Below are 27,561 nucleotides of genomic sequence, written 5' to 3' on the forward strand. Positions count from 1 at the left end.
GAGAAGGGGCGAGAGGACTCCGACCCTGATTGGTCAAGGGGGCGATAACGCATTGAACGGTCGGACAAGAAGTCGTGTACGATACGCACGAGTCTTAGTGGCACTTGAAGGTGGTAGAGCTTGTAAACAAAAGCGTTGTGCCACACCTTGTCGAAAGCTTTCGCTATGTCGAAGAAGAGCGCACCCGTGACTCTCGGTTTCAGGGAGCTGTTCATCGCGGAAAGGATGTGCTCCGTGATCCTTGACCATGCCTCCTGCTGATAGTGAACAAATCTTTGTTTTTAATTTATTTTATTATTCTTTATTACTCAAGATGTCATATGGAACATGGTGTAATGGTTGCAGCTCCTTACAAACATTGTGTAAAAAAAAATTGGCCCTTAAAAAGAGTGGCGGAGGGTTTATTTTTGCCAGTTCTTCTCTTTCGTTCTACGCCCTTGATTTGAGAACTGGCAGTAAATGTAAAATTAGAATCATTTAATTTAATGTGTATTTCTTTTTTTAGACGTTCATAAGTGTGCATTATGTTACCTTTAAATAAATGATTTTTTGTTGTTGTTGTTGTTTGATGGACTTGATGGAAGCACGAGTGGGCCGGCCTAAAGCTAAACTGGGCTCATCGGGAATTACTCGTTTTGTGCAGCCTCGTGGTTGTTCCGTTAATTTTGTCTTTTTTAAAAGTATTATAATTATGGAACCTACTATTCTTTTTAAAGATATCAACGCGCATAAAAAATATTCCCATATATGTATTAACTTGCCAATGTCAAAATATGTAACCCTTTAAGATTCCTCCGGACTGAATCCCGTGGAGATAATCCACAGATCGCTCTTATAGCCCTGCTTTGCTCTATTGATAAACATGTATCTTTTTTTCTGCAATTGTAAAACTTTCCTATTCGAGAAACCTTTAATGTTTAGTCCCCACTGGAGATTACTATCTAAAGCAATTGCCAAGAACACCGCATTATCAACAAAGCCTACTTCCTCATCTTTAATCATTTTTTGAGCATAACTTAACAATTACTTTTTACATTTGTAGTTACAAATTTATATACTTGGACTTCTTTTCGTTTAGTTTAAGATTATTTGTATCAAACCAGTGGCCTATACTGGAGATGGCACTGTTTACATTCTCAAGTGAGCGAAGTGTCATAAGCAAAGAGTACGAGGAATAAGAAAGGACCAAGTATGGAGCCTTGCGGTGCACCCACAGTAACAGGCGATCCCCAGGATGTCGTTCCATTGTGTTGAAGGTTTTTAATTAGGATTAAGTGATGGACATTGTTAAAAGCATTTAGAAAAAACTCCAATAGAATCGTGAGAATTTTCCCAAGCATTTAAAAATCGACAATTAATTTAATGCCAGCATAAGAGATGGAGACGTGACTATGTCTCTGTCTCTGTATGTAACTGTCAAAAATTGAATATTCTTTGCGTCGATTCTAAGTCAGATTTAAGAACGTATTTGATTGAAATATATTATTATCACAGTTCCAATACCTAAGACTGTGATCAAATCAAACTTATCGATATCAAAACATGATCGAACTTAAAAAATAACAAACACATTGCCTCCCATATATTTAATAAGTTTATGAAATTCTTGAAAAACATCAATTGTCGGGGCTTAATTAGGGCTTATTAGCCTCCATGTTCTTCTTAATCCATTCGGAGTAGTTGCTGGTACTCGTGTAGACATCAGGTTGTCCTCGAGCACACGGAATGTTCCATGAGACGATACCAGAAGATTTGTTGTTGCAGGCCAAACTTCCACCGGAATCACCCTGGAATCGTGTTCAGTTAGATCTTTGTTTAACAGTTGTGAGGTCTATGTAATACCAACTCAGTCAGTTAATTCAATGTTAATTTAGTCCCTACTCAGGGACCTTCTGTCTTTAGTTATTACGTACGTATTACCTAACCTAATAACTTCTTATAGTCTTCTTATAGACCCTGAATACATGTTTTAAAAACCAAACTCTAATTGAATTATAAATGTGAAGCTGGCTGCTAGATTTCTGCTAGAAGTGCCTAAGAGTATTGAAGATAGAAGAGTACATATTGAGATTTTGCCAGTGAATGACAAAGTTAAGGAAGTTTGACTAGTTTTAATTCTTAAAATACTTGTTAAATTGAATTAATTTTAAATATACCTACCATGCTTATACAACATCTGCTCTGTTACGCTAATAATTCTAATTTCACCCACAACACAGTCGAAAAGTTTATGTTTGAAGAAAAGGATAATGTACTTATTTGCGCGACTTCGGAACACTGCCCCCAGAGAAGTTTGAGGAGTTTTTGGGAAAAAGGATACTCTTCTTTAATAAAGTCCCAGAGACTCTTTTAATATATTGCTAAATTTTAATAAAAGTACAAAAGGCTTACTACAAAGTTAAGTGCTGGGCAGGCTCCTACTAATTAATTTGCTATATTTGTTTAAAAATAATTATTGTTTGATGATAAGCTTTTTTAAAAGAGTTCCGAGAGTTTTTTTTACGCCGGCTTTTTCTCTCGGCCTACACCCTCTGTCTTCTTTGCCGATGAGAAGGGATGCGTACGGGTTAAGTGATACCTTTCTATCCTATGTTCCATAATAAACGTATTTCATATTAATTTTATTTTAAGAAGAATAATACTTACTTGGCAAGTACCTTCTTGCGGCTTGTTAAAAGTACAGATGTGGTTTTCAGTAACTGGGAAACTCTTTTCATAGTGCCGTAAATAATCATTTTTACATTCTTTCTCCGATATAACTTTTACGTCCAACACTTGCAATATGTCGGGAAAGTTTCTTTGATCTTGCTGGAAAAAATTGATAAAAATTATCAAGACATGAAGCTGTAATTCATGCTGTTACCATAGTAAATTGTTATTTTGGGTTCAAGGATATTTATCTATTTTTTTTTATAGAACAGGCGGAAAACGGGCCCCTGCCCTGCTGCCTGCTCACCTGATGTTAATGATACCGCCGCCCATGGACACTCTCGATGCTAGAGGGCTCGCGAGTGCGTTGCCGGATTATATATATATATATATATATATTGTTTGTAGTTCAATACGTGCGGCAAAGTTGCCTTCAAAACGCTCAGATTTGGAACAGACTCCGAGGTGATACGGGTTTCTGTTTTCGTTTCTGCCTCGACGTCAGATAATGCAACTTATTCTGGCTTTATCGCACATTATCTGTGTCATGTGTTGAGGGAAATTACGATGCTTCTTTATTCCCTAGATTTAACTTACGGTGGTGTATCCCCATCCGGATAATTTACACATATCCCCTGGTTTGGGCTTTTCCGTGGCTATTTCGATAGGTTTAACTTTTTCTGTAAATTTAATCTTCTCTTTGGTTCTCAACAAAGCAATATCATTTAAATTCGGTCTATGGGTATATTTTTCATGATTTACAATTTTGTCAATTTTGTATCTGGTACCTCCAGACTTTTTGTTGTTAGTTCCCGCCAAAACACTCAAGTCTTTTGCCTTTTCACTGAAAATATTTTTATAAATATGAATAATTATTAATTCGAAATATTGTCGATTTTTCAGTTTAATCAAGAATTTACTGAAACTGTTCAACACAAATCCAGTAGCTAAGCAATCTTCATTTTGCTACGCTTACTTTTGGAGGCAATGTGCTGCAGTGAGGATCCATCTGTCAGCAATGATGGCACCACCACAGAAGGCGAAGTTGTTTTGATTTGTAAACTGTAGAGATACTTGGTATGGGACATCCCCATCTGATGCATTTTTCCCACCCACGACGCGTCCTACCCCGTCCCTCCCCGATTTTTCATCAATATCGCTCTTTGATATTTCTGCGGCTTTACAATGAAAATTGGGAATTATTTTTCTCCTCGAAAGTATGATTGAATATGAATATGACTGGTAATTATTACTAAGTAGCTGCCCCGCAATCTGTGTTTCGCTTTAATATTTTTCTTTTCATATCTTTTTAGTAGTTGCTTATAACGAATATATTATAGAACATTTCGCTATGCTACCCAATAGAGACTGATCCTTTTTTTAAATTATATTATTTGAATTTAGATTTAATTTAAAATAAATATGAATTAAAAAATACTTACCAAGAGCTCCGCAAAGCACGAAACCAACTAGGAAATAGTTCCTCAGAGACATTTTTCAGAGTGTGCTTAAACTATAGAAATTCTCGAATTATATACAAATTGCATAAGTAATGGTGTGTTCACAATGCGGATTTAATTATTCATTAGGTGCTAGATTATCTCATATCACTTATAAAGTATCATTGTCATATAAACTCCATGCCAAAAACTTTCGTTAGAATGAGAGGTGATGGGCCACACGCCTGTATGTTAAGTTCCTTGTACTGGAGTTATTTATTTATTTATTACAATATTAAATTAATATTAAAATACATCTGGTTTCCAATTTGTTGTACCCCACCATCCCTAATACAAATAATGTTGGGTACATTAAAGGATAGTAAGGAAAGACGCCCTACAGTCTGTTATAGAGGAGTCGTGCAAATTTATTCTGTATGCGCTCCAACATAAGACAGTATTAAGCTTCATGCGGAGCTCAAACAGACGAGTTACACTCCAATATACTCCTAACCAGAGCGTTGTACAAGCTTGAGATGGTTTTAATATTTGTGAACGTAGTTGCCCTTCGAAGCACGAATCCCATCCTTGCGTATGCTTTCTTGCAAATGTCCACTACATGATCTCGGAAATTCAGTTGGGCATCCACTCGCACTCCTAAGTCTCTTACAGACGTTTCCCGCTTGAGTTTCACCCCTGATACGTTGTACTCATGATGACGAGACAATTTGGTGCGACTAAATGTCACCATGAAACATTTGTTAATATTTTATTGTTATTTTCAATATTTCGTTGCGTAAATTGGGAGCAATTTTCTATTCTTATAGATTAAATGACATTTTCACAAAGACCTGTTTGATACGAGATAATAGAAGAAATATTGTATCATTTATATATTATAAATATATCAGAGTAGCAGATTGCAAAAGATACGATATCAATAATCCAAAAAATTCTCATATAATATCCATGATTTGTTGCTCGGAGTGCAACACAATATGTGTTGTGTACATGAGACCCTATCTTAGTTTTAGGTTTTAAATATATATTGTTATTAAAATATGTATCTTTTAATGAATTTATACATTAATTTCCTGCTATATATTGCCTTTCTCTGGTAATTAAACTATTGTTTGATATTATTAATTGTGAATATAATTGCAGGTTGATTGCAAAATTAATTATGTATGATAAAAACTTATACGTCTGAGTATAACGAAGGAGGACATTTATTAGTAATAACAATGTTCGAAGAAAGAAGTAATTGAAGTTATTTAAAATAAATTAAAACAATTTTAAAAAGTCTCATCGCTGGCGGTATTCCTCGCTAATACACATTCGTTTGCAAGGGGAGACGGGAGCCATGTATATCATTTATAATAAAAAATAGGGGTTGATTGTAAAGGGTTGAAAATTCAGGGTTATATGTATTTACTAATGCTGTATCATATAATTTTTTTTAAATCTAAAATTGAAAAAAAAATTAGGGGTGGATTACCCTTAACATTTAGGGGGATGAAAAGTAGATGTCCGATTCTCAGACCTAACCAATATGCACACAAAATTTCATGAGAATCGGGAAAGCCGTTGCGGAGGAGTTTAATCACAAACACCGCGACACGAGAATTTTATGTATAAGATATAGTGATAAAATAATATTAAAATTGACAAGATTGATATTATGGCTGTTTGTACTTGAATTCATGTATGCGGTGATATTAGTTGTTTCTACTACGTATTTGCGTGTTGTTCTCACGAGTAGGTATGTAAGTGCGTGTTCCTATTTCACCATGCCTCCTGCTGATGGAGGACAAATTTTTGTTTTTATTTTTATTATGGTTTATTACTCAAGATGTCCTATGGAACATGGTGTAATGGTTGGAGCTCCTTACAAGCGTTGTGTAAAAGAAATAAAAAAAATTGGCGAGGCGGAGAGTTTATTGCCAGTTCTTCTATTTCGTTCTACGCCCTTGATTTGAGAACAGGCAGTAATTAATGTAAAATTAGAAGCATTTAATATATATTTCTTTTTTTGACGTTCATAACTGTACATTATGTTACCTACGTGAATAAATGATTTTGAATTTTGAAGTAAGGGCCCCCTAAATATCGATCATACAAACAAATGCTTATAAAAAGCCAACATAAGCAAAGATTTTAGCAGGTTAAGAGGGACTGGAATTTATCCCATTGATACGGGCGAGTTATTAGTTTCAAAAAGATGTCATGACTGAATAAACGAAGATTGAGACTAACTAATTGACTTAATTGTCAGAATCAAATTACCACTTCTGCTGCTTAAAATCAAAGTGATTGATGTAACCACAAATACTCCATCAGCTACTTCTGGGTCTCTTTTTTTATAGAAAAGGGGCAAACGGGCAGGAGGCTCACCTGATGTTAAGTGATACCGCCGCCCATGGACACTCTCGATGCTAGGGTCTCTTACGGAAACCAATGTATCAGGCTTTCCTAAGCTATGACAGAATGTTCTATGTTGGTAAGTACTAAAAAGGCAGGCTAGGCATTAAGGAGAAATAAAATGCGCAGGGGCAGCTAGTAAGTTAGAAAATATGTATTTTCATGTTAAATCTTGTTGATTAATAATTACTCATGGAAAATTACTAAATTATGTTATAATATTCATTTTATTTTAGATCATATAAATTTCGTTAATTGTTCATATTGATGGATGAAACGAGATTGTTTTCACAATACAAATTCTTGATTTGTTTATATACATTTTCAATCAAAGGTGTACTAAGCATTCATTCATTAATCATTCTTAAAGCTTCAATCAAAGAGCTTCTCAATTTCTTTAATTCTCATACAGTAGCCGTTAGCCCTCGTTGTCTTTTTGGGAAGAGATCTACCATCGCCGGAACAGTCCAATCGGAGCTAAATCCATGCATCTGAAAAATTATCACATTGTAAGAATCTAATTTGTTTAACAGTTTCAACAAACAAAGATACTTTTTCCGACTAGTTTTTTCTTTCACAATTAGTTAGCCGCCCTATGCCTTATATCTTTTGTAACTGTTTTTTTTGTGTTTTTGTATAAGACAATAAAGGATAAATAAATAAATAAATACCTTCGACCGTTGACAAGGGCTCGCCATACCGAATGCCTAATCTTCATCATCTTCTATTTTATGTTTTCTCCGATGTCGTAACATTTTGCCCTCATCGGCGCATTTGGTTGTTATAGCTTTTCTGAAAAGATAAATGTATTTAATAGTAGCTGCATAACAAGTAAGTGAAATAAATATAAACTATAATTAATGTGAATAAACTTAGATTAAAGTCAATTTTTATTATAATGACTCGAATAATTGTAATAAATAATATAAATAAATTGTATAAGCGAGAGAACCCGGGAAATGAATAAATAAAATATTTACCTCACGACATTTTCCGGTACACCAAACTTCCGAACAACAGTTTTTATGATGTCGTTGACTAGTTTGGGGTCCAATTGCCCTTTGGGAACTTTGCCGGGGAACGCAGGGGATGGTTTTCCACTTAAACAATGTGTTGCCAGAATGCTGAAATAAAAAGTAATACAAATTATCTCACATTACTTTTTTCATTACATTCTTATGCACAGATTATAAGTACTTACCGTCGAGGAAATACGGCTGTCAGTAGTTTCCTGGTTGCCGTTGTGTATGATACCCACTTTATGGATGTGTAAATTTCTAATGGGACATTGGCGTTTCCGTCGCCGATCTTCTATAACATTATTATTTCAAAATACATTTAAAGTGTTTCATCCTTACACAAGCGTAAATCATATTATTAATTATTGAATATTATCACCGAGTATACTCTGACATCGATTTTACACCTACTTAACAAAGTAATGAAGAAAAATCGGAAATCTCAAATATTTAATAATAATTACCACTTTTTTTCCAGAGGTCTTCAGGGTCTGTAAAAACTCGTCACTGCTGCTCTCGTCTGATGATTCCTGATGTAAAGAGATTTAATGATATTTCAAAAAGCTTTCCTATTTAGTTTGCTCATGGTATACGAATATTTGAGTTATTTTTATGTGTAAAATTAAAATAATTTTCTTAGCAAAGACTAATACTTAATATACCTACTCTATCATTGAATATTTTAGTTATACTAGTATTATTATTAAACTTACTGAACTGCAACTGCGAGTCCTTTTACGACTCGTCGTTGGGTTCTCTTCCTCCATCGTCATTGATGAACTGCTCTCGTCCATTGTCTCCGAAGGAAGTCCCGATGACATACCCAGATCTTCCGTCTCCTGAAACATTCCTGGCATACCACCATTTTGAATTACTATTAGCAGGCATCGGTTTGTTGGAACACGGGGTACAGTTATACAGAGTGTATTGTCTTGTCTAAAGCCAGAGGTTTATTAAGAGCTGGCCAAGCGAATCAATTATATATTATGCGAAACTATAAGTCATTTAGCAACAAACTGATTTCGATTCCAGTATGACCCAATAAGATATATAAAATGGAAATAAAAATATAATAATCACAGTAAGTACTTACGAGGCTTTGGAGGACATTGAATCCCGGTTCCCCGAAGATGTAACAAGGCTTCTGCGGCGAGAATTTCGGCGATTCCCATCTCTACATTAAAATTATAAATATGAGTTCCTTCTTCCAAAAAGAGCTATTACAAAGTTCTTGTATTTAAACATGAGAATAGATATTTCTTTGCAACCTTCCGTAACTATTTCGTTTCAACATTTTAGAAAAACTTTTCCGCCAGTGCACAGATTTAAGTGAAAAGGGGTCAGTGTTTTCCATCAACAGTTTGCCCATAGACTTACCACTCAACGGAGACGAGCTCATCGATCCCTGCAGCGCCAACAGGCCTTGGACGGCGGCGATTTCAAGAGTTACCAGAGACATTCTAAGAAGACAAATAGAAAAATATTTGTAAATTTAGGAACACTAAATTAAAGATATATATTACTGCAAATACAATTGGACTTGCATTACTTATATCTAATATATAAAAGATTATTAAAAATAGTATTGTTTATATAAAGCCAATGTTGCTTATTTACAAGTAACACCGATCAATGAAATCGACTTTAAAAAAGTATTGAGGAAATTTGGACTATTCCCCAATTCTCTTTTATTTAAAATAATTTTCAACGCAAAGCTGGCTTACCACATAGTTGGCACATATTGCTAATTAATTTATTTATTTATAAAGTTTACGACATCATCTACGAATAATTTTACAAAATCTTCTAATATACCCGACCAAAACCAATTTATGGTTTCGGCAGTAGGAATTTGGAAAAATTGGCTGATTTTAGACCTAAGGAATGAATAAGAGACGAAAATATTAACATCCTGTTTTTTTTATAGAACAGGGGGCAAACGGGCAGGAGGCTCATCTGATGTTAAGTGATACCGCCGCCCGTAAACATGTAAGAGGTTACAGCTCTGGATATGATTATTTAGTCATTTATGTAAGAAGGTGACACCGGCTGAAGTTCTCCGATCGTACAATGATGTCATATTACATTTTTTAAGTCGCTGACGATACACCCGTATGTATATAATATGAAGTCTATGTGAGTGAGTGAATGTGAGTCTATGTGAAAAACCTCTTATGAAAGCTAGGTGTCGCGTAAAAGATTTTTGAATGCTTCCAACGCGTTGCAAATGGATTGCATATAGTGGATTCCATATAATACTACCAAATTCAATATGAATACCAGAGCGTTATGAAAAATTGTTCTAAACAATTCAAATATTTACATTAAAATGTTAAAACACACACAAACAACACAGGTAATTGACACAGGTAATTTCGAGTTCTTTCTACTCCAATAAGCTAATCGCCACTGATGGAAGTCGCAAAAATATTAAAATCCAAAATTATGTAACAGGGATGATAATATAGCCTCTTTTGTATCTCCTCACCTCTTTCTTACCTGATAGAAAAGAGCGAGATGCAAGACATAATTATAAGATTGTCTTTAATTCTTTGAAGTACTTAATCCCTCTTCCAATAAGCTTATTTTTATAAAAACATTGTTCATTATTACAATTGATAATAACGAAGAAGGGCTTATGACTCCAGATTACATCGATGTTTTTTCTATGAATTGGGATTTATTCAAAGCCGTGGAATATTTTAAATTGGCGGTTACTTAGATTTATAAGTTGAAATCTAGAATTTGTCTTAAAAGAAACATTGAGCCAATGTGAGTCATGTATTATTCAAGACGAAAAAGCCAAACCAGAACTTTGTTATCAAATAAACATATAAACATTATTAACATTAACAACAAAATCTTATTTCCTTTAATTATTTCATAATGTCTACCGACAGTAATTGTAAGCCCAAATCATAAATACTGATAACAGTTAGATTGATCATTTTTGATAAGAATACCACTAAACAAACGAACCGTATGCACTCGCGAGCCCTCTGGCATTGAGTGTCCATGGGCGGCGGTATCACTTAACATCAGGTGAGCCTCCTGCCAGTTTCCGTGTTCTATATAAAAAAAAACACCAAATACCACTGAACCATCAAATACTCATTAATTATAAGGATTTATATAAATACATAATTTGCAACAACAAGTCGTAAAAAGTGTAACTTAGTCATTTAGATCTTCAAATTTTATGTATTTTTTTAGTTCATAACACAGTCAAAACCCGTTATAACATTGTTTAGATCAACATATATTGTCCAGAATGAAAGACCGCGGCTGAATTCCATTGTATAAGGTTCTTAATAACGTTATCTGCTGCTACGCATTTCCGACCACACCTTTGATATCGTTATAACACATTTTGACTGCATATGTAATTAGTAGTTATAACTTAGGTTTAAGATTACTGTGACTGGGAAGGTATCGCTAATTATAATTCATTAATTAACCCATGGTATATAGTTTAAAATCAGCTGTTTCGAAAAAATATGTATTTTTCTTATTCTTTGTATATCTATTGATTGTATGATTATTGAAAGCCCAAATCATAAAACAGAATTAAACTATGCCTATAACTTGCCGATATCAGGTAATAAAAACTGCGGCGTCATTATCTTAGTACAGTTGCAAAATAAAGCTTTCTTTCCAACAGCTGGTTATAAACTATTCATGTAAAACAAAGGTTAGGGCGTGATAAATGAATTATTCTTTGCATAACCTTCATAAATTCTTTCTTAAAATAGTATATATCTTAAAATTACAATTTTAATAAATCCCGCAAAATTAAGATATCAAAATCTTTAAGTTTTCTAGAGAACTTACTTTTAATTTCTTTCGATTTATTTTTATACAATTTGTCTGTAATCAAATATGGAACAAGCCAAACTTATAACCAACAAGTAATATTAATTCATCCTAATTTATTTATAAAAATTTCATCATATTAAAGTGACTAATAGCCTCTATTAAAGACAGTCTGTTCTTTTTTTATATTTTCACTTACCTTAGCACTTAAACTCAGGTGCACTAACACAAATTCAACAGTTTAAATGATTTTGTCAAATTTAGTCTTCTTACTACGCCCAGCGTAGCGTCCAGGAACTAATTGCGTCTAAATTCACGATGATGGCGGATAATATTTTATTATTTTTTTTTTATTATTGTGGCAACTTTAATGTAACGTTGGAAATTTTTATTTCGAAGCTACGTGTAACACTGAAAATGTTTATATCTGGCCAGTGAGAAACGTTGCGAATGAAAACTTTTTGAATTTCAAATTTAGAACTCTTTGGTAACCTAATGAGGTATATTGCATTCTTCTGTCATTTGTTTTTGTGAATTGGCGGCAAATCTTAAACTCTTGTTACACATTTATTATAACTTTCGTTCAGGCCTTACTCAACAACACAGCTATGATAGACTGCTGACATTATGCTGACATTATAAATGAAGCCCCATCTCGTGCCACTATTTACTGTTTAACTAAATTAGCAATTTAAATAAACTAATTGCTTTTTTTCTCTTCTCTCTACGGAATAAATTTGTTGCACGTAGATATGTAGACAGTAGTATGTTTCCGGAAAATTGTTCTCCGAAGCATTTTGTGCAATTATACTGAGTTCGGGTGGTATTCATTCAAATAAAATATCGTCGAAATTACTCGTTTTGTGCAACAAATAACTCAACTCGCAAGAACATTTGTGGAAAATGACGCCAACCGTCAAAGAATATGAGCAATCCTTTTTTTTCTTTTCTTCACCCATTCTGGGTAGGCAAAGGGAACTCTCCCATACAGCCAATTCTTCAGTAAACTATTTTTATTGAAAGAAGTCAATGAATCCAATCATTAAATCTGATATTGAAACAAATTAGTAGCTTCTTTTTAAATATTTGCATGAATCATAAAAACTTCTGTGATTTTTTTTAGTAAAACCTTCATGGTTGGTTTTTTCTTTTTAATATTTTTTTATTGATATGAAATAAAAGAAACCTAACCTAACTTATTGAATCCAATTTTTAGTAAACTTTTTAGAAATACGTATTTGCATAATATATTATAAAATTCTTTTTAATATTTTTTTAATTGATATGAAATTAATAGAAACCTAACCAAACTTATTGAATCCAATTATTATAATATTTAGAAATCATATATCATAAAAACTTCTGTGAATCTTTTTAATAAAACCTTCGTGGTTGTTTTTTTCTTTTTAATACACATTATTTTGACAGTTGGCAAAGAAAAAGCACGAGTGTGTAATAGCCCTCTTTCCGAACGCTATACCTCCCTGCAATATGCCACTTTTTGAGCAACTGTATTAAAAAATATTATACAAATATTTAGGCGTTATGTAGCTTAGTACCTGATGGGTTCCCTATATTTAACCGATGACCGAGGACTGGTTTCGCTAAATAAGATATGAGTTCAACGGCGGTAATTCAAATGTTTTTGACAACGTCACAGGTGATGAAAGCTGGATATATTGCTAGGAACCCGAAACGAAATAATCAGCTCAGTGTGATTCCTAAAAGGAAGCAGTCAAGAAAAAGAGTTGATAGGCTCATTGTACCATTAAAAAGGTGGGAAAAGTCATTACGCGACAGTTGTGCTGGAAGATGGACAGTTACTGCAGACTGGTATGTCAATCGCTGTTTGCCTCTTGCCTTGTATAAAATTCGACAGCAGAGCCCTCATAGAAGGATCCATCTTCATCATGAGAATGTTTTAGCGCACTCCGCAAACAGGACTGTTGAATATTTGACCATCAGGTGTCGAGATGCTACTTTTATTTATTCCCAAGAACTAAAGGTAAAATTCGAGGTATTTGCTTTAAGAGCCCTTAAGATGCGGTGAAAGCGAATGAAAATGATAAGAAGAGATCCCTTAGGAAGAATGAGCCCACTGCTTTTCTCAGTGGTTCCATCGAATACGACGATGTGAGAGGAACGGAGATTACTTCGAAAAACAATAAAAGTATTGGTAACTAAGCCGTTTTTCATTTTCTAAACATTTTCAGTGTTACCTAATATATGTAATTAGGTAAATACTAGGGTGCATTGTATATTATATCTCAGTTACCATTAGTCATAATAACAAAAATAAATTATAACGATAACAATGATAGTAAAAATTCAATTACAATAAATGAAATTCTGTAATAATCTTAGTAGTGATAAGGTGAAATGAAATAATTGTATTATTTGTATTCATGTCTATGATCATAAAACCTTTTGTTAATTTTGTATTTACTTTATATAGCCAATTTCTGTAAAGTTGCATAGTAGATAATTTTTTTGATAACCATGTTTTGACTTGGATTTTTCGTCATAATACATGATACACATAGACTCAATGTTTTCTTTGAAAACAAATTGCAATCATATTCTTTCGAGTTAAAAAGATATCTAAGTAATCGTTAATTTAAAATATTCCACGGCTAAAGTTAAATAGATCCCAATTCATAGAAATGGCATCAATGCAATCTGGAGTCATAAACCTCCTATTAGACGGTACTTTCAATTGTAATAATAAACGAAATGCTTTTGAAAAATAAGCTTATTGGAAGAGGGATTAAGTCATTTCAAAGAATTAAAGACAATGGTATCATAATGTCTTGCATCTCGCTCTTTTCTATCAGGTAAAAAAGAGGTGGGGAGATACAAAAGACGCTATATTTGACTATGATCATCCCCGTTACATAGTTTTGGATTTTAATATTTTTGCAAATTCGATCAGTGGCTTTTAGCTTATTGGAGTGGCAAGATCTCGAAATTATCTGTGTCAGTCAGTTGTTTGTGTGTGATTACATTTTAAAGTAAGTATATGAATTTTATTAATAAATATTTTTATTAATAATTTGTATTCATAAAGTTTAATTATTTTATGATAGTGTAGAGTAGTTTAGGTATTTTATAACGTTTGATTGAAAATTTTATTATAAGATATCATATGAAAATATTCGGTTATTCGAAGTAAATTCACGGGACTTAATTATATTTTAACTCATAAATGAAAAACGTTACTCTCACAAAAAGTTCTAAGCGCTATATTGTTAAAACTAACAATTATAAGAAATTTTATAATTTTTAGTTTTAACAATATAGTGTTTTTCAAAAGTCGCATATTTTTTCTCGTACTTGTAACTTATTTGTTGTATCTTACATAGTTGTAGCTTACCATATGAGGTCCCAAAGTACTCTCTATTTAATACAAAATATTAGCAATATATGCCAACTAAGCGGTAAGCTAACTTTGACATGTATGTTTTATGTTGGAGATAATTTTGATTAAAAGAGAATTGGGGAATAGTCCAAATTTCCTAAATATTTTTTTAAGTCGATTTCATTGATCGGTGTTACTTGTAAATAAGCAACATTGGCTATGTATAAACAACAGTATTTTTAATAATCATTTATATATTATAAATGTCAAACTGTTTTTGCAGTAATAATCTTTAATTTAGTGTTCCTAAATTTACAAATATTTTACTATTTGTCTTCTTAGAATGTCTCTGGTAACGCTTGAAATCGCCGCCATCCAAGGCCTGTTGGCGCTGCAGGGATCGATGAGCTTGTCTCCTTTGAGTGGTAAGTCTATGGGCAAACTGTTGATGAAGACCAATGATACCAGTTCACTTAAATCTATGCACTAACTGAAAAGTTTTTCTAAAATGTCGAAACGAAATAGTTACGGGAGGTTGCAAAGAAATATCTATTCTCAAGTTTAAATACAAGAACTTTTTAATATATTATATATATATATTATATAATAATATCATTTTAATGTAGAGATGGGAATCGCCGAAATTCTCGCCGCAGAAGCCTTGTTACATCTTCGGGGAACCGGGAATCAATGTTCTCGTAAGTACTTACTGTGATGATTATATTTTTATTTCCATTTTATATATCTTATTGGGTCATACTGGAATCGAAATCAGTTTGTTGGTAAATGACTTATAGTTTCGCATAATATATAATTGATTCGCTTGGCCGGGTGTTAATAAAGCTCTCGCATTAGACAAGACAATTCACTCTCTATAACTGTACCCCGTGTTCCAACAACCCGATGCCTGCTAATAGTAATTCAAAATGGTGGTATGCCAGGAATGTTTCAGGAGACGGAAGATCTGGGTATGTCATCGGGACTTCCTTCGGAGACAATGGACGAGAGCAGTTCATCAATGACGATGGAGGAAGAGAGCCCAACGACGAGTCGTAAAAGGACTCGCAGTTGCAGTTCAGTAAGTTTAATAATAATACTAGTATAACTAATATATTCAATGATAGAGTAGGTATATTAAGTAGTAGTCTTTGCTACGAAAATTACTTTAATTTTTCACATAAAAATAACTCAAATATTCGTATACCATGAGCAAACTAAATAGGAAAGCTTTTTGAAATATCATTAAATCTCTTTACATCAGGAATCATCAGACCAGAGCAGCAGTGACGAGATTTTACAGACCCTGGAGACCTCTGGAAATAATGTGGTAATTATTATTAAATATTTGACATTTCCGATTTTTCTTCATTACTTTGGTTAGTAGGTGTAAAATCAATGCCAGAATATACTCGGTGATAATATTCAATAAATAATTGATTTATGCTTGTGTAAGGATGAAAACTTAAAATATTTTGAAATAATAATGTTCTAGATGAGAATCGGCGACGGAAACGCCAATGTCCCGTTAGAAATTTACACATCCATAAAGTGGGAATCATACACAATGGCAACCAGAAAACTACTGGCAGCGGTATTTCCTCGACAGTAAGTACTTATAATCTGTGCATAAAATGTAATTAAAAAAGTGACGTGAGATAATTTATATTACCTTATATTGCAGCATTCTGGCAACACATTCTCTTACTGGGAAGCGGTCTCCGGCGTTCCCCAATAGACCTGCGAAAGAGAAATTGGACTCCAAGCTTGTTAATGACATCATAAAAACTGTCGTGGACAAGTGTGGTGTAGCAGAAAATATTGTGAGGTAAACTTTGTGTTTCATACATTCTTTACGCGATTTAACTATACTAAATTAGTATTTGAAAAATTGTTATGGAGTATATCTTGCCCGTTCTTTTCATGGCCTCATGGTAGTTCTACGAACGAAACTGTCAAGAAATTAATATAATAATAAGTACCATAAATTAATTTTATCTTTTCAGAACTGCTATCACAAATAAATGCGCCGATGAGAGTAAAATGTTGCGTCATCGGAAAAAACATAAAATAGGTGATGATGATGAAGAATAGCTTCGGCTGATAATGGCTCGTCGACGGTCTTCATGTTCTAATTGAGAAAGCAAAAACTGGACTGAAAAAAAATAAGTATCTTTATTTGTTTATCGAAACTGTCAGAAAAGGTTAGATTTAAATATTGTGTTCATTTTTCAGACGCATCGATTTAGCTTCGATTAGATTGTTCCAGCGATTGTGAATCTCTTTCGTAGAGTACAACGAGGGTGGGAAACGACTACTGTGAGAGAATGAAAGAAATTGAGAAGCTCTTTGACTGTAGTTTTAAGAATGAATAAATAATGAATGTTTAGTACAACTTTAGTTTGGAACCTGTGGTCAATAATACATTTATTGAATTGTATGAGATTTTTATTAAAACCTTCACCGGTACGCCACCTACAGCTGTTGTATCTTCTAACCATGCAAGGAAACTGAAGAGGAAGTTGGCATGTCATGTAGCGCGCCTCACAGATGGAGACGTCTACCAGGCAAGCGGCACTCTACGCTCGTTGTGATGATGATAAAGCAAAATTTAAAAAAAATTATGAGGTTTTAAATTAGTTCTAGCGTCATCTGTGAAGACAAAATACGCATACGTCAAAATTCTTCTCTAAAAGAGTTCCTAATATCGCTACAGAATAACAGACTTCACTTTTAGCAATAAATAAATGAAATTTTGATACTAGTAATACACACATTCTTATAAAATATGAGGAACATTCGCCCACCTCCACTATAATGATTAGCATCGCAAACCCTAATCCTTTAACAACAACGATCAATTATATATCAATAAATTAATTAAATATGCAATTGTTTTATTTTCTTTGGTCCATGTACACAACAAAGATAATATAATTGGCGACAAAGTCCAATTCAGTTTGATTTGTCTTTTAATACAAAATTGATTGAAGCGACATCCATTATTAGGAATATATTGAAATTGAAAGTCGTATCTTTTCTTCAACTCCATAGATGGCGCTAAAACAAACTTTAAAGTGACGAGAAACAAGAAAAGTCCTAATGGTTTCATACAATCAAAACTTTAAAACCTTGTCACTTTAAATTGATTTGCCTTAATTATTAGCTCTAATATAAGAAATAGTTTTTCTACAATGTATTTAATGGCCATAATAATAATAAGCAATGTGTGATTAGACCTTGACATTTGATCGATCTCCTATCTGCAATAACCAAACCCTAACGAAGACAATCCATCTTTGGCGACGGGTAGTATCAAGTATGCAATCTCTTCGCTCTTTACACTCATATTTGATAATCAATACAAACCAAATAAAGTAAATAAAACCGTTCAAATAATATTAAAATATACATGTCTATGTTTAAATAGCGTTTTAAAATTTAAAAAACTGGTGTAAGTTAATATCATAAGATATGAACTGTCATTACAAAGTTCTATCCACATACACCGATTCGACCTACCATGGATAGCTTGTATCAACAGATGGCATATCGGTTTGTTATTGGTACACATTTTTCAATCTTTGGATTAAGATGTCTATGTCAGATGGGCAAAAATTGATTGAGATAGCTTATTGGGTTAAAAAAACTCTACGGCATAAACATGTCCTAACCATTCTATCCTGCTCAATCATGAATCAGTAAGGTTTTGAAATTAGTTTTTTTTGTATAATTTTTGATTAATGGTGATTCTTTTTTTTAAAGATTTGTCTATGCATTTGTACTATATCCATCATATTTCTTCAAGGGTTGTTGGATTGCTTGGAAGGGACCGCTAGTTACCGATAAATCCCGTTGCATTCCTCGGCAGGTGTCCCAAACCTGCCGTCGTACAATTCCAGATGAAACGAAGAGAGCTGGAAATTTTTGGAGCGAGGTGAAATTGGTTCCTCTGGATGTGGACGCCCTCTGCTTGGGGTTATAGGACATATTTGTATGTTCGCAGAGTAAAAACACAGTAGCAATATTGTGTTTAATATTATATTTTATTAAATAATTCTCGACATTATCGTATTGGCATAGTCTGTAAGGATAATGTATGTATTTTTGTAATAAATAATTCAGAAAGGTAAATTAAATTAAAGGTCTTTAATAAAACACAAAAAATACTGCATAACTTTATTTTTAGAGATTAATTTTCTATATTCAGCTAAAATTAATTTTCACCCAGCCTGAAAATTATTTTAACGAATAATTGACTAGATTGAAGACGGATAGTTTGACTAGAATCGTTGTAAATGTTGCCAACAATAAATATTACTAAAGTCGGAACTAAATAAGTTTTTAATATTTAGAAATATCCAAGCGTACGTATTTGACGATCTTTTTGGCATTTTAGAGTCACATTTAACGTTCCGTTTGGAGCCTTTACATATTTATGAAATGATTAAGATGTTAATTCCCAACTTTAAAATGGTATCATTAACCAAAAAATTTTAGTCCTTAAATTGATGTGAAAAATGAAAATCTGTAGTAAATTATTTTAATTTTAGCGTTGGCAACACTTATGTATAGTCTATAGAGTCAGATTCGCGCCATTTTGCGATACATTAGCACTTATAATAAATCGTATTGGTTTGTCCGTTTATATCTTGTAACCCAATTTTTCGAATAAATCCTCGTCAAAGAACGGAATCTCCTTGAAGATGACCGATGCATCGGAGATGTGCATTTGTCGTTTTCCATATCTGTAAAAAGAAGTTACATTAAAAAACGTACAATATCTGACACGATGGAACCTTGTCACACTAACAAGGAGTGACCATAAACTATTTCTTGTAAGAACTTAATTTACATACACACTTTATTCATTCACTCACTCACACACACACCCCCACACATAAAATAAGGTTTAATAATGTAAGGAATTTAGAACTAAGTTTGTTTATGGAACAGCTGGGAACCCTGACATACCTATGTCTTTTTTACTTAAAAGGGTTTCCAAATCTTACACCTAAGAATGAAAATATACTTAAAATGGCTAAACATTTTTTTATTATTTTACTTATTTTATATATGAAAGTTAATTGTGTCGAATCTGATATTTAAAATTGTGCTTCAAAATTTTGTAGAAAGGAAATAACGCAGGCAAGTGAATGACAAAGTAAAAATTGCGACACAGAAACTAAATAAAATATAAATCAGTGGCGCTACAACCTTTCTAGATCTATAGGTAATCAGTATCTGACACACGGTGTAGTGTTAGGTCAAAGGCAAGCCGATTTCCCGACGATGTCCTTCACCGTTCAAGTGAATGTTAGGTGACATAAAAAAAGTTCATTGGTGCACACAAATAAACACCAGACAACATACCGCCCTCGTCCGTGCACAGAATAATATTCTTGCAGCTCCTTCAAATAGTTTGAAATTTGTTCCGCTGTGTCGAATCTTTCAGGTCGGCGCGGGCGTGGATATTGGGCATACGCCAGTGTTGCCACCAACAAAACAGCAAGTGTGAACCGCATCACTGAAAAAAGTTTAATGTCTAGAATATTAAATAAATAGGGAGCATGTCCTCTATGAAGACTGATAATTAATTGACGCTCCCAACTTTTACTAACTATTTTAATGTCAGCAGTTCAGGAGCAACGTTTGTTTTAACGGGAATGTGTGTAACCGATTCTGAATTTTGGTACCTCAAACAACCTTCGCCGTTGCATATATCCCTTAGGTATAAAGAAGCAGTGTTCTTGTAAGCCACTTAGTTAAAAACGCAATAATTTCATGACAAACATTAGTGATACATCAACGAAACAATATTATAAAAGATATTTGATATAATTTTAGATTATTTATTATGACCAAAAAATCAATGGAAAAATTACAATATGTTTTCATGAAACATGAATCATTTCAAGGACCCGCCAATCCGCTTCTCTAGGCAAAATGGCGTCGCATCAGTCTCGATGACACTTCCAGGTCAAGTTTACGTGTTAATTGTCATTCTTAAATAATAGTTCAATCAAAAATAGCATTAGAAAAAATCACGGCAGCATGGGGTTTAAACAGGCGATATTATTTACTTGCATTGCACTAATCTATGATCGGTTTGTGTCACGTGACTGACGTATACCAATTATTCAGGGGACACATTGTCCGAGTCGAACTTCGGCTTTGGCGTTTGGTCAATCGCCTGAAAGGTAGGATGCAAGACCACTGAAGTGAGAGGAGTTAAGAGCAATTGGCGGTTTTTACTTTAGTCTGAATTGAGTAGAGACTGCGAGACGCTCTTGCACTAGTAGGAATAACCTGTGCCGGCCAAATAATAATAATAGCCAAAGCTGTCAAGACAAACAGCGAGATTCAAATAAAAAAATAGCCAGTGAGTCGTCGAGCCAGTCAGTAATTAGAAAGGTTTCCGATAGATTGGCAGTACACCATTTCTCCTTTAAATGTAATCTATCGATTTTCGATCAATTATTATATAAGCATAACGTGACGAAGATATAAAGACACCGCGGAACAATATAGAAAATTAGTTCAACGTAATCCCACAGTAAATCCTTGATTGTTTTTCAATTGCTTGATCGGGTTTAAACAATCACCCGATACGGTAATATCGATAAAAAAACATCGCTATCATCAGAGCGTGGACTCATAGCTGTTTTGCTTTTTTTGGCCCTAGAACGCAACTCTGAACACCATTTACGAACATCTTGATTTGAAAATAGATCAACCCCCAAGGAAGTTGGAGGCAAAAAGGATTTTTTTAAAACAGAGGTATAACCCAAGTGAACACAACAAAACGAATACAATTTCCATATAAGGAGTGGTTTATTAGTTCTCGTTCGCGTATTGCATCTATTTATTTTGATTTAGGTTAAAGGTATTTAGTCAGTGTTGCCCATGCTTCAGCATATGACCCTCATGCTTGAGGCAGTCCAATGAAAACATCGTAAGGAAACCAGCATTTAAAACGCGCGTCAGACACAGAAGGTTGATCCCCTACCGAGTTGTCAATGGATTATTATTAATAAGTATTTTCTGTCAGAGATATCAGCAACTACTGACGGTTTGATAGAAATATAGTCTATGCCATCAAAAACAAACCTATAAACTTGTTTTGAATGTTATGTCACAGTAGGAGCACGGTATACTTGTTGCGTATATCATGAGAGTTGCCAGTTCTCTACATCCTGAATGAGAACTTGCCATTAAATTTCTTCTTTTCTATTTCTATTTATTTACTACCAAAATTCATTCAAATCCTACATAAACAAGTCTTACAATTCAATTCTACCGTAAAAAATGAAATATCTCAATCCAGAGAGATAAGTTCCGGACCAAGTCGACTTAGGGTCGAACGAGAGTACCAATTTTTAAAAGGCCGGCAACGCACTCGCGACCCTTCTGGCAATGTGAGGTTTCATGTGTATCACTTAACGTCAGGTGAGGTCCAGCCCGTTTGCCATTTATTACATTAAAAATCAGTTTTAAACAGATATAATTAAAAATATCTAAGTCTCATAAGCCCGTATCTTTAAGTTTGAACTTAATTAAACGCTTAACGACTTCTTAATTAACTTTTGCGTTTGTTTTGAAGTTGCGTTTCTCCCCATAATAGTCTGTGGTATAATGTAATAATCTGTAATTAACAATAGTCGAAAACAATTTATCACTCAAATTTATTTCGTAATACTAATATAAAACATATTATTATTTCTAAGGTTTTCATTATGATAGATAGATAATTGTAATTAAATATATTACGTATATAAAACTATTATACAATTAAGCAATATATACAATATAACCCAAAAAGGACCAATTAAAAATGATTAAAAAAAACAGAACTTTATAACATCCTAGACGACGCCAACATCGTCCAATTCATAAAGTACAACCGGCTCAAGTGGCTGGGACATGTGCACCGAATGGCAAACGACAGAACCCCAAGGCCCTTAAACTCACAACCCGGTGGCAAAAGAAAACCCTGGTCGACCGAGGCTGCATTGGTGGAATGAAGTTGTCAAGAAGCACTAGATAGATCGCGATGACGAAGTGCGATTGAGGAGGCTAAGGCCCACAAGTAGTTTACTTGGTTAATGTTCACAGAAAAAGAAAGTCCATTGGTGCCAGCCGCGGATCAAACCTACGACCTTTGCGTGTTGTTCTCACGAGTACGTAAGTGCGTGCTCCTATTTCACCATGCCTCCTGCTGATAGAGGACAAATCTTTGTTTTTAATTTTTTTATTTTTATTCTTTATTACTCAATATGTCATATGGAACATGGTGTAGTGGTTGCAGCTCCTTACAAGCATTGTGTAAAAAAAAAACTTGGCGATTAAAAAGAGTGGCGGAGAGTTTATTGCCAGTTCTTCTCTTCCGTTCTACGCCCTTGATTTGAGAACTGGCAGTAAATGTAAAATTAAATTCATTTAATATTTCTTTTTTTGACGTTCATAAGTGTACATTGTTACCTACATGAATAAATAAATTTTGAATTTGAATTTGACCTCAGATATGAGAGAACGCTTACGCCACTGCCATACTGCTTTATAATTAACAAATTAAAAGTTCAATAATATTATCTAGACTACCCACTTATGTATAAAATGACAATGTCGGCATGTTTGTGTTAAAATTAAACTGTCACTGTGTTTGATAAGCTCTTCAGGCACTATCAATTTTGTTAAATGGCTTTTAAGTGTAATAAAACTAATTTTAGATTGAATTTTGCAAAATAGCCACTATGTTTAGAGTCTCTTCTTGGAGAGGGAGAATCATGGCTGTGCACCCATGAATTCTCTTTCTATGTTATTTTGCTCGAAAGAAGGAAAACCGGCTTGCCTTAAACGTCACAGGAGGCTGATCACCTAATTGCTTCTTAAAATGATGATCGTTAAATTTATAAAAAAGCTTTATTGATTAATTTACCTTTAACAAGTGTTTAGAATTTATTCAGTAATAATATATTATAATTATTATTAATCTCTCTAACTGCTGAACGAATTATCGCAACACACGAACTATTCTTTTTATTAATTTTTAATAATTATTATTATATATATTATACATATTATATACTTGTAGTTTAAGAATATTGTAAATACTGTATATTCGTGTGTTGGAAATCAATATAAAGATGTTCTGATATGAAATTCTGGATGAAAAGTTTTCTATTATATTAGTATTTACTATTAGAATAGAAACAACTAAAAAATTATGAAATTTATCGAACTTTAAACTCCACAAACATCCCACTTTCCCAAGGAAAACTCTATTTTTATTTTCACCGTTTATATTAAATTGTACGTTAGAATGTTTTATTTTTCAACGATAAAACAACGTTCCTATAACGGGGTGAATTATGGTCTAGGGATGTGACTTTATCGATAGATTTCAAGTTCGAAGTTTAATTTAAGAGGAGTTATAGTTTTAAACCAGCTAAGTTTCATCCCACGTCTGAATACGAAATTCCATCCGTATCACCTCAACGTCAGTTCCACAAACAAGTTTTAAGGCGGTTTATGCACCACCACTTTGTGAAACCAGTTGTATTCGGAACAAATTTGACTTAGGGTTCTTCAAGAAGAGAGCGTATCAATTCTTAAAAGACCAGCTTAAAAGACTTGCGATCAGCATGTGAGCGACCTGCCCATTTGCCCCTTGTTATATCAAAAATAACCTACAAAAGCCAGTTCAGTCAAGGGGCAGTGAAAAATATACCTAGCAGTTTTGGTAGCAATATCAAAAGCGAATCGAAAAAATATTAATTACATCAGAACAAAAGTTATATATTAAAATTTACATAAGCTCAGAGGGACAGTACGTCAAGTATGCCTTACACATGTCAAAATTTGTGACATATCCGCAGGTCTTCAATCGTGTTAGAGTAAAGTCTATCAAAGTTTCGTGTACAGTACATTACAAATCATCGACAGATCCCATCCCTGGCAGATTTGCTCGATCAGAGGCTGGCAAGACTATCACGCAATCAAAATGTTTTCATTTCTCCATTGCGGGTAATTCACGCGTGTTTCTGTTGTTGGATACTTGCTATAAACTTTATTGCATTGAGAATGTATGCCTATTTTGTAAGGTGGTTTATTGGCGATGTAAACTATAATATACACTACCCGAATCATTGTTAAATGAAGTATATCCAACAAAGATAAATAGATAAAACAAAGAAAACTTAAATTAAAAAACCAAACCACAAATTTAAAAAAAAGAAATTGCGACTTCTGAAATTATTTTCACAAACCCTCTTTTGTTAGGTGGAATATATCTACATAAATTGTATTGTAATAATAATAATAAAATAACTTTATTCTCTGACCTTTTTAACTTACATGATATTCTTATAAAACAATAATATTATTAAATCTGATTCACGCAAAATAATAAATATATTAGCAAGGACTTTGGTCAGGTTATCTGTCGACAAAGGCTTTCCTCAATTGTTTCCACGTCTCTCTATCATTGGCAGGCCTTTTCCATCCCTTTCGTAGATCGTCCTTCCATCTGTTGATTTAACCTCCTGTTTTTTTCCGTTCCTTGGGTACCACTCTATTACATCCTTAGTCCATTTTTCTTAGTTAGTCCTCTTTGCAGAGCGTGATCACTATGAAGTAGTAATATTATAACATGCAGGTGTGACGCGTTTCTCGACGTTTCGTCGTTGCCTATTAGAGAGCTGCTGCACTCATTGAGTGAAGTGTATCGCGTTTTAGTTTTTTGTTCGAGTTCTTGAAATATTTTGTACTATAACCCAAGCATTCTTCTCCAGCAACGCTTTCAGAACGTTTATTTTCTGCTTATCCACATCAAGCAAGGTCTATATAGTGGATGCTTCACAAAACAAAAATACCTAGAAGACCTCCTTCTTTAAAATTGGGGATATTTTATGAGTAATTTACGCGTATCAATCAAAATGTTAATCCCTGAATACCGTTTTAATTGCTAATAAATTTTGTCTAGTAACGATCTTTAAATCTTTACGATTTACTTACAAACACATCGTTACATCAATTTCTAACGGGCGTCTCATTTAAGATCCAATTACTGTATATTGTAAAAGACATGGTAGTGCTTAACCAAAATATATTTTTGTTAACATAACATTTGTTCATATCTAAATTATTAGTTAATATCACCGTCGTATATGAAATTAATTTAAAAACAACAAAATAATATTTATTTATTCACACTGTTTAATTGTACTGTTACGAAACACGTGTTCTAAATATAAAAATACTAGAATATACAACTTGAACATAGTTATCGATTTCCATGCCACTTAGACCTAACTTTACGATGTCGAATTTAGGTGTTGGTGTGTGCGCGCATCGTAAAAATCCACTCTCAGCATATTTCTCCCTCGCGCCAAAAGAAGTATAACTTCAAAAAAATTAAGACAAGTTTAAAACTTTTGTTCCTAAAACGCTTGCAGCATTCCCTTGTATTACGATACTCATTCGTTGAGCGAACAGACAATATTTAGGTCTTGACCTCAGAATTCTGTATATGTTTTATGATCATTTGTCAATCTAATAGACAAGTTGGTGATTATCCTCCTGTGCCACACACCGTCGTTTTGTCTGCCTTCGATGGCAAGCCAGGTTCCTCACGATGCTTTTCTTCACCGTTCGAGCGAATTTTACGTGCACATAAAAATGGTGCACAGGGATTGAACCTACCACCTCAGCTACTAGGCCAATATTCCTGTTTCTACTAAAGCGCTGTATTTTGTTTCCTAATAAACTATTATTCCACGATTATTAAATTGGTTTTGTTTTATTTATAGCGTGTTATAACGTTAATAAGTGCTGTAATTGTAATTTAAATTATTCATCTAATTAGGTATTCAAAAGTCAAAAGTCAATTGTCAACTCAAAGGCGGGAATTCAAAACGCGTCGCATATTATTTTCACGCATGGCAACACTGTAACGAGGAACGTGACTTTGAATTTCGAAACTTGGAATTTGCTTTTAATTTTTTTAAATTTAAACTACTTAATTTTCATAGACATTTCTTTGTAAATTATTAGACAGTTAATACATCTTTGTTTGTATACGTTGAATTGGTGCAATGCTTATTTCTTTTCCACAGTCTTATGAAAATTGTTGGAATCAGCTGACGAACGTTCCATTGCTATCATTCGAATCTCTTATCACTTTTTTTTTTCGGAATCTTCATTACTTCTTCTTCATTAGAGGTAAAATCACTTAAATCATCAAATATTTTAAACCTACTATCAATTCAATTACGACCTCCATTTTAACAAAAACTCAATCAACCATTATTCCTTAGACATATAAAAACCTCTTTGATAAATGACAATTGACAATGAAACATCATTCACTTTGATAATTCTATATGGACTCGCGAACAAAGATACGCAAACATAAAAACTAGACAATGGACTACCTTTTTTAGGGTTTTAGGTATTTTTAAATATATTAAATAATATATGTCATATGTTACGTATTTTACTAATATAGCTTTAACAGATTTAAAGAAAACACTTTTAGCGAAACAGCGAATTAGGCTCAAGAAAGGCACCCAACAATGCTTTCTCTAAAACAGACAGGGCCTGGTTAACTTTTAGGCTAATTAGGCTGCAATCTGGGCTGCGACGATCTAGAGGGGCGTAGGCGCGCTAAATCGCGTCTTCGCTAGCCTCAACTAGACCGAGCCAAATTTTATTATCCAAATTAGATGAAGAATCCACGGTACTAAAAATCTGTTAAATTCGAAAAACTTTAAAAGACCATTTTAGAACTACTATATGCCACTGATAGAACCCTATGCATAAGAATGCGTCCATTTGGCGCAGTTTTTGAAATGTAACAACGAGG

General features: G+C 33.6%; 1 protein-coding gene across 1 annotated transcript; it reads right to left on the reverse strand.

Moving 5' to 3' along the window:
• Positions 1-1,571: 1,571 nt before the first annotated feature.
• Positions 1,572-4,143, reverse strand: LOC123690587 (chymotrypsin-2-like). Its single transcript, XM_045634264.1, has 5 exons — positions 4,092-4,143; positions 3,626-3,827; positions 3,247-3,493; positions 2,647-2,808; positions 1,572-1,787 (listed from the first exon to the last, which is right to left on the reverse strand). The coding sequence occupies exons 1-5, from the start codon at positions 4,141-4,143 to the stop codon at positions 1,635-1,637; spliced, it is 816 nt and encodes a 271-aa protein (XP_045490220.1). The 3' UTR covers positions 1,572-1,634.
• Between the last annotated feature and the right edge of the window lie 23,418 nt (positions 4,144-27,561).

Source organism: Pieris rapae, chromosome Z (genome assembly GCF_905147795.1).
Source record: "Pieris rapae chromosome Z, ilPieRapa1.1, whole genome shotgun sequence".
NCBI classification, from domain to species: Eukaryota; Metazoa; Arthropoda; class Insecta; order Lepidoptera; family Pieridae; genus Pieris; species Pieris rapae.

Bases quoted from the DNA above. Each gene is read 5' to 3' on its own strand.
- LOC123690587 (XM_045634264.1), bottom strand. From the start codon at position 4,143: ATGTCTCTGAGGAACTATTTCCTAGTTGGTTTCGTGCTTTGCGGAGCT. The intron at 3,828-4,091 runs GTAAGTATTTTT...TTCATTGTAAAG, and splicing joins CGTGCTTTGCGGAGCTCTTG to CCGCAGAAATATCAAAGAGC. The intron at 1,788-2,646 runs GTAAGTATTATT...ACACGATTCCAG, and splicing joins CGCAAGAAGGTACTTGCCAA to GGTGATTCCGGTGGAAGTTT.